This window comes from Ctenopharyngodon idella, chromosome 12 (genome assembly GCF_019924925.1).
Source record: "Ctenopharyngodon idella isolate HZGC_01 chromosome 12, HZGC01, whole genome shotgun sequence".
Lineage (NCBI taxonomy): Eukaryota > Metazoa > Chordata > Actinopteri > Cypriniformes > Xenocyprididae > Ctenopharyngodon > Ctenopharyngodon idella.
The window spans coordinates 3,041,720-3,050,045 of NC_067231.1; the positions used below are offsets into that span (position 1 = coordinate 3,041,720).

At 35.2% G+C, this 8,326-nt stretch overlaps 1 protein-coding gene across 2 annotated transcripts; it reads right to left on the reverse strand.

Moving 5' to 3' along the window:
* Nucleotides 1-856: 856 nt before the first annotated feature.
* Nucleotides 857-7,909, reverse strand: sgca (sarcoglycan, alpha). Of its 2 annotated transcripts, XM_051915570.1 has the most exons (10): nucleotides 6,941-7,909; nucleotides 6,446-6,574; nucleotides 6,151-6,308; nucleotides 5,968-6,037; nucleotides 5,673-5,871; nucleotides 4,147-4,309; nucleotides 3,670-3,878; nucleotides 3,548-3,574; nucleotides 1,548-1,709; nucleotides 857-1,130 (listed from the first exon to the last, which is right to left on the reverse strand). In XM_051915570.1, exons 1-9 carry the CDS (start codon nucleotides 7,005-7,007, stop codon nucleotides 1,565-1,567), a joined length of 1,167 nt encoding a protein of 388 aa, XP_051771530.1. In that variant the 5' UTR covers nucleotides 7,008-7,909; the 3' UTR covers nucleotides 857-1,130; nucleotides 1,548-1,564. The 2 variants fall into 2 exon arrangements, with proteins under 2 accessions (XP_051771530.1, XP_051771529.1); XM_051915569.1 differs by having other exon boundaries at nucleotides 857-1,709; nucleotides 6,941-7,884.
* Nucleotides 7,910-8,326: the final 417 nt, after the last annotated feature.

Consider the following 8,326-nt stretch of genomic DNA (forward strand, 5'->3'; position numbering starts at 1 on the left):
ATCGAGTGAGGCCCCTTGTGGAATATTTTTGCATTACAGTCTGGCAAAATGCTTGGAGACTAGTCAAACTAATAATTCACTTTTCTACTCCCGCTGACCTGATACATCTTAACTGGGCCTCACACAAGGTGTTTCAAATATTTAAAACAGCGACACGTGTTGTAAGTGTGATTCTCACCTCTATGTGTAACTTTAAAGATTCAGTAGCTGTACCAAAGATTTTACAAAGATGGTGCACTCATTTATTGACGGGAGAGAGTGCAACACAATATGGCGGAATAAGTATTGGTTATGACTGCACATGCGCATTGGCTGATTTTTTGGTCATGATTTGAACATTTATGAGACTGTTGTCAAATATCATTGGTGATTTCAAATATAAAATTTAATTGTAAGCTTGGTGAAGAGCTTTGGAGAATTTGATGTTTGATGTTTCCATAAAATAGTGTTTTAATTATATATGGCGCGGGTCGCCCCCCTCAGTGTATTTCGCCATGTTGAAATGACGTGATCCGCAGTTTCACTAAACGTCATAGAGAATCCTCATGCTCATTGGCTGCCGTCTCTGCACTCTGGATAACTCCAATATAAAAGTCTGAAGCCGGAAGACAGCATAAACCTGGGTACAGCATACATTTAATGACAGGTAAGGAAATTAATAATTGTGCCTAAAGCTCACTACTATCTGTGTAATTTACATAAAGTCAAGAACGAGTTCGCTGTTCTACGTCGATAGATGGCAGTCGACTCAAAACCGTATTGGTACTTTAAGCACACAAAGAAGAACGCACTTTTAACAGACCAGTAGAAGTGTTTACTGTATGTTAAATTCAGAAATTGCATCAGGGTGCACATCTAACATTCACAGACTTAAAGTTTTATTAATATATTTCACATCAAATTACATTTTACACCGCATACAATAGTTGATATAAGAGTTAGTATAGTGATCCAAACTCCAAACAGAGACCATGTTCCCATTCCATTGTTGATAGTCTGGAATTAACTGATCAAGGATTGGTATAAGCACCAATACTTGATCTTTTTAACCCTCTGGTATTAATACAGTGATAACCTAAATATAGCAAATGTATTTCATAACAAATGCATGGAAAGCAGATTGGTGCCATCTGGTGGAATAAATAAAGAAAATCATATGTTATGACCATTGTGTAACCAGTATATATATTAATTTGTATATTTACCCTAAACGATTCTCTGTATTTTTGTATTTTCTATTCATTTCCTTTTTTGACAGTGAAGATTACAAGTGTCACCATTTGCCATTTTGTAATCATGTTTTGCGTGTGTGTCTTCATATTGCATACCAAAAAATTGAAAAAAAAAAAAAAAATTAAAATGTGAAAATTTTCTGTCTAAAATGACTGAAGACTACCAGGGGGTTAAACAGATTAATCAGATTTGACTAATGCAAACTGACAGTGATAGTGTTGAATTATTGGGTAAATTTTCTTTTTTGGGTGAAGTATTCCTCAAAGACACACAAAGCAAGAAACAAATAGTGAAAGTTAAAAACAATTGCACACCATCTCTGTAATGTTTCTCAGCGCTCCGCCATCGCCTGCTCCGCCATGAGGAGCGGCTGTAAGCACTGCCGAGGCGGATCCACGGTGAGCCTGTCTCCGCCCGCCATTCTCCGCAGCTCGTTGGCGTTATCCTGAATGGTGTGGTGATGGTACAGCTGGAGACTGAGAGGGGAAGAAAGTTAAGTATGTTGTTGAGTTAAGGCAAGACACCACAGGTGAATAGGGTAAAAAATTCAATTAATAGATATAACCATACTTTCTCCAGTTGGTTAAGTACATTAAGACATTTTTCTATAATGTTACATTAAAGTATGCACGTGGCATTATTTAGTTAAATATTAACTAATTTGCATACATTTCCAGAACAGAAATCTGAACATTGGATAAAGCCAGGTTCAACATTCTTGTTTCATTTTGTTGATAGATTAGAATTAAAGGCACAATATGTAAGATTTTTAAATTAAAATATCCAAAAACCGCTAGAACAGTGTTATATATTTTGTTGACTTGTGTACTTACATCATGTTACCCAAATGTTTCCAAGAATGTTTAAATCCATAGAAATAAGCAATTTTAACCAGGACACGGACCGTGTCCGTGCGTCGCCTCTCAATGACATCATACCTGCGTTACCCTCAATTTCGGTTTTAATTGACCTCAGTTTTATTTTGTAGAAACCATGGAAACACCAAAGACGCTTTAATATATTGTTTTATTAGAGGTGAGCAACTGTTTGGATACATTCATCGACAGAAAACTAATCATGTTATATAGCTCAACCCAGTAAGTCTTATTGTTTAAATCTCGTTTTCTTGATTTACTGCGAGTACCATGTTTTATCATGCCTAATATCAATCTAGTTTACTGCAGTGTGCATCAAGTGTCTCATAGTAGCCACCGAGCGAACGCACAGGGTAGCATTATAACAACTTTCAACACACAAATGTATCTAATATGATAAACAGCACTGCTTTACCCCACATATCCTTAACCAGAAGAAGCGGCGACTGTGGCATAATAACAGCTCCACTGCTGTCGAGCTGTGTGTCGCGCTCATCTCTCATTAGCAATCGCTCCAGCGGCCTTGTTCCACTACAACGGCTTTCAGCCCCACCCTGCTTCATGCTACAGTAATGTTAATAAATATTTAATACATTAACTCATCCATGAATTTCTGCCCGAGTCCCGTCAGATTCTTTTCAACCGGCTGTAGATGTGAAGATAACATCTCCCATGATTCCACGAAATCAAGGCATCATCAAGCTACGCCTTTGTTTTGAATAAGCGACCTCTAGTGGCGAAAAATTACATATTGTGCCTTTAAAGGTTTATTATGGAAGCTTGTTTCCTCACGGAAAATATAAAAAAGGTAATTGCAACTCTTCATTTCACAATTTTTTCTCACATTTGTGAGTTTATATATCAAGATTTCGGACTTTATAACTCACAATTCCAAGTTAATTTGAGAAATAAAGTCAGAATTGTGAGATAAATTGTAGCAATTACCTTTTTTTATTTTTTATTCTCTGACGGAAACAAGCTTCCATAGTTTTTACAGAAGAGATTTGGATTTTTTTTTTTTTTTTTTTTTTTGTCATTCCATAAATCAGAAAACACTGTCAAGAGCCAGAAAAAAACTTTTTTCCAGCATGTTTTTAGGAATAAAATATTATATAAACCAAGCAAATGATATATGAACAAACCCCTCTAAACCTTTAGAACAGATATAAATAAAACTGTAAAGTTTGGTGTATGTATTTAAGCTGCTGAAGTTTTTCGAGAAAACAGCCTTTAAAGATATGTATTGTAATTGAAAACACAAATAGATGAAGTGTAATGAAATAAAAACTTAAATATGTGTCTTGAACATTTTCTTCCCACTAATCTGAAAGAAGATATTATTGGAAGCAAAATAGCCCAAAATCTCAAAATTAACCAGTGCCTGAAAAAACAGTGTCTTTCCATAAACAAAACCCAGTGATACAGTACAGGGTACTTACTCAGGAGTCTTGGCATTTCGTTTCAGACTGCAATAACAAGGACAAAGAGAAGAGGAAACTTAAAATGGTGATTAAAACAAACATTATTTTAACCAAAACGTGAATCTGTGAAGTGGACATACACTCCCTCTCTCCTACAGCACATGATGTAGGCCAGGATGAGACAGAGGATCAAAGCCAGGGCGAAGGGAACGATGACGGTGACTATGTAGTCGGGGAAGAAATCTCTCTCGGGCGGAGACTCTGGAGGACTGAACTCTCCACCCCACGCGAGGACACCTGAACCCACGGTAGGGAGCGGGGCAGGAGGAACAGGCTTGGACAGATCAAACTATGGGATGAAAGATATCAAACGATATGTAAGGATGAAGGTGAGCTATCCAGTACACCAGTGGTTCCCAAACCTGTCCTGAAGGACCCCCAGCACTGCACATTTTGTATGTCACCCTTATCTGACACACCTACTTCAGATCTTGCACTGATGAGTTGAATGAGGTGTGTTAGATGAGAGGGACATCCAAAATGTGCAGTGCTGGGGGTCCTCCAGGACAGGTTTGGGAACCACTGCAGTACACAGAACACCATCTGCTGTGTCTCACCAGGACAGATTTGCACCAGGTTATGCAGTTGATGGGGTTTGTGCAGGTGCTGCAGTCTCCGGTGATCTTCCCACCGGCTTCACACTCTCTCTGGTGCGCCGACGTCTCTAGTCTCAGCATACATTTGGAAAAGGGCCGGTCTGAACCTAGTTTCACATACACACTGAGACAAACACAGAGACATGTGGCAAAATAAGGGACAGTGCACCCAAAAATGGAAATTCTGTCACAGTGGCTCATGCTGTTCCAAACCCATAAGGCCATAGTTCATCTTTGAAACACAAATATTTTCATTCTTTTTTTTAATTTATGATGCTTTTATGACCTTTATGGTTACCTGACCTTACTTTACTTTCAGTGGAGGTACAGAAACCTCTCAGGTTTCATTAAAAATATCTTAAGTCATGTCCAATGACACGAGGGTGAGAAAATGATGACAGAATTCACAGACATTTTAGGGTGGACTATCACGTGTGGCCAGCAATTCAATACAAAATAGTACTTTCTTGCACTGCAAATCATTCCCTTAATCAGTATTTGTTTTGTTTTACAGTCAAAAAAATAAATAAATAAATAAATAAAATCAGATAATATGTTTCAAGCACAAACCCCAGAATTTGCCAAAGGGGTAAGAAAAATAATTCAAGATATCATTTCTGAAAACAAGTCTTAATATCTTATGAAATAAATATCACAAATAAAATTCATGTATTTAAAAGAAAATACATGAATAATAAGCTAAATTAATTAATTATAATTATTCATAATCAAATAATAATAATTTAATTATTAATAATACAATAATACAATGATTAAATTATTATTATTATACTATATTATTATTATTATTGTTATTACAAAACAAAAATACTGACTGAAATAGTGATTTTTAAAAGAATATACCTAAATATTAAACAATAAATAAATAAATACATACATTAATTATTAATAATATAATTATTTAAAAATACAAAAATAATATAAAATAACATATTGTTATTTAGTATAAAATATACTCAAATAGTAATTGGTAAAATCTATAATAATTTTAACAACAACAACATTTAATAATAATAATAATAATAATAATAATAGTAATACTTTTATTGTTATTATAATTATTACATAATCATAATAAGTATATAATAATTTATTTAATAATAATAATTATTATTGTTGTTATTATTATTATTATTATTATTATTTAGTATAATATATACTCTAATAATAATTGGTAAAAACTATAATAATTTTAAAAACAACATAATAATAATAATAATAATAATAATAATAATAATAATAATATGTTGTTGTTTTTAAAATTATATAAATTATTTATTATTTTATTAGTATTATATTATAAATTATTTATTATTATTATTATTTTCCATTAAAGAAAGTTTCTTCATTAAAGTCAGTCATCACATCAAAGCTGCTTTTGAAAGAAATGTATTACTATAGTACTACTGCTACTAGTTGCAGTAATAATAATATAATAACTATTAAGAGTTGCTCTGTAGCCTTACCCCTCAAAATATCCTGGAAGAGGAAGAGGGACGCGGCCGCCCCTGTCCAGAGCAGAGGTTATGTTCACAAAATCCAGCCTTTCGGTTCCCCACAGATGCTGAATGTCCAGTTGAATCTCCTTTTGAACAGCAGCAGGCAGGACCTTCTCGATCTCTCGCCGCTCTATGAAGAACTCAGCCTGGTACGGCATGCGCTTTACTGGGACGAAAAGAAGCCCAAAATCAGATGCACAGTACAGGAGAGCTTCAGTAGCAGATTCATCTAGTAGTAGTTTTTCACTAAACAACATCATACCTGCAGGACCCACGTTTATCACCAGCCTCTCTCGAAATGTGTCATAACTCCGTTTGTTGATCACAAATATCTGAGTTTAGAAGATATTGTCAAAGAATAAACAGAGCATACACAAACAATTAAACCTAAAATTCAATGTGGGATTATGTTTTGAATGTTGCTGTTACATATGAGTTTCTTCACCTCGATGATGTTCCTGCCCTTGTCCTGTGGCAGCGGCGTCCCGTACAGGAATCCGTTCTCATAAGGGTCCCTCTGGGTAAAGCGGAGCCACTGGGGCAGATCTGGAAATCGCTCCTTGTTGCATTTAAACACCATGGGATCATTGTAAACATGACCATCTACAGATCAGGACAAGACACGTGAAATACTGAAAACAGCTTACTTTTAAACATGCTGTTATACTGTACAGAAGCTTTGAACTGGGCCTTAAAATATTCTGAATATTGTAAGTGTGTGATATATGTTTCCAACATACGGAAGACTTTATGAAAAGGCTCAAATTCACTCTGGAAAACCTCTCGGTGTAGCTCATAGACAAACAGCTGACCCACCGGAGCGTCTGTGATAATGTCTGCCCGGACCGCCAGAAAACCGGCTACGCATACTGAGGACAAAACATATCGACAGAAACCATTTACTGTACATTCAGAACTTACAGTAATACGATTGATTATGCACATGAGTATGTTTAAACAGAATTTATTGTTCTAAATATTTTTAGTGTGTAAGTGTGCAGTATTTGTCATTTTAGTATGAAAATACTTGCTTGAAATGTGCATTTATAGGCATATAAAACTACTAGCACTTAAGATTAGTTTTAGTTTTTTCACTTCTATATGTTTAGTACATTGCCATGTGTCAAAGCAAAGAAACATCCAAACCTGCTGCTGTATAATTTGTTCCAGCTTTGAAATCTCAGAAGGGGCTCTTTAAGTTTTTAAAGAGTTCAAAAGAAAAAGAATGAACTTGCCTGTTATTGCCAAAGCCCAGTTCCCTTTGTCTGCCATCTTGTTTGAAGTCTTGACTGACAGAAGCATTTGGTCAAGAGAGCAGAAACCCACCCTATTCTAAATACAGTGAGGGCTATTTTTATCCTTCACTTCAAACTGTCACTTCCCGTTGTGGTCTGACTGTGTGTTTGTTATAACAGCTACTGCAAATTACATGTGAAAACATATGAAAATACAGTATTTGTACAGTAGGTCTACACAAGGAGATATCCTAATTTGAGGAATCTAATGGGCTGATTAATTTCTCAAATATACCACCAGATGTCAGAAGAGATTAGATAAATGTGGCGAAGAAACTTGAAGAAAGTAAACTGATTAATTAGCCAAATGTTATTGTTTTGTTTTCGGGAACTACAGTATGATCAGTGATAGAGTGATTTTTATTTTATTTTATTATTTTTATTTTATTCTATTCTATTCTCTGGGGCTACAATATGATCAGGGAAAGAGTGATTTTTTTATTTCTCCTTTTTCCCTCGAAATTGAATGAGTTTTTTTTTTTTTTTTTACTCGAAAGAGTTTATTCTCAACATTTTATTTTGACTTTTGAGTTTTTTCTCAAAACACCTTCATTCTTGAAATTTAATGTTTATTCTCAGCATTGCATTTCTGTCAATCCCTATGCAGAAATTCTAGCATATCCTCAGTAGCATTTGCTGAAAAATGTCTTTACCACTGAAAATTATAATTTGTACTGATCTGTACTATTTCAATGGACAGCTTTTGCACACACACACTTTTCTAAAATTCAGTAAGAGCACCAAACTCATGATAACATTATAAGACACTTTTAGGCTGATTTAATTTATCAAAAGCTATTAAATCAAGACAACAACACACGATTTAGTTATGTAAGTATATTAAGACACCGAATATTATATGTTCTCTGTAAATAATGAACGTTTTATTGAGTTCTTAATTATTTTGTATATGTATTTGATTTCAGATCTACTCGTATGATGTAAATAAGGTTTATAGCAGGTGTAAACAGTGATTAACAAGCATTAATCTGAAGGGTGGGGTGGGTTGGCTTGCTATAAACCATTAATGCTAATTTAATTAGAGAGAATAAGCACCCCGTCCTCCTCTTGTCAATCACTGTGTCACACCTCCCACCACACAACACACTACACCACATCCACCAGCTGACGTCATGCAGATTCCAAACATTCTTTGCTTGTTAATGACGCGGTGCGTCACTCTCATTGTGTCGTCATTCAGAAGACTCTGGCAGCGTGTTCTTATATTGAGTGTTTCTCCTCGCTGGATTGTGGACGCGTATTATGGTAGGAATTTGCCTCAGACGGCAAATAATTACTTGGCCCCCTGCAGGGTTTACACCTGCC

Coding starts and splice junctions, on each gene's coding strand:
- sgca (XM_051915570.1), bottom strand. CDS start 7,007: ATGCTTCTGTCAGTCAAGACTTCAAACAAGATGGCAGACAAAGGGAAC. Junction 6,575..6,940: donor CTGGGCTTTGGCAATAACAG/GCAAGTTCATTC, acceptor TTTTGTCCTCAG/TATGCGTAGCCGGTTTTCTG. Junction 1,710..3,547: donor CGAAATGCCAAGACTCCTGA/GTAAGTACCCTG, acceptor TTCCCCTCTCAG/TCTCCAGCTGTACCATCACC.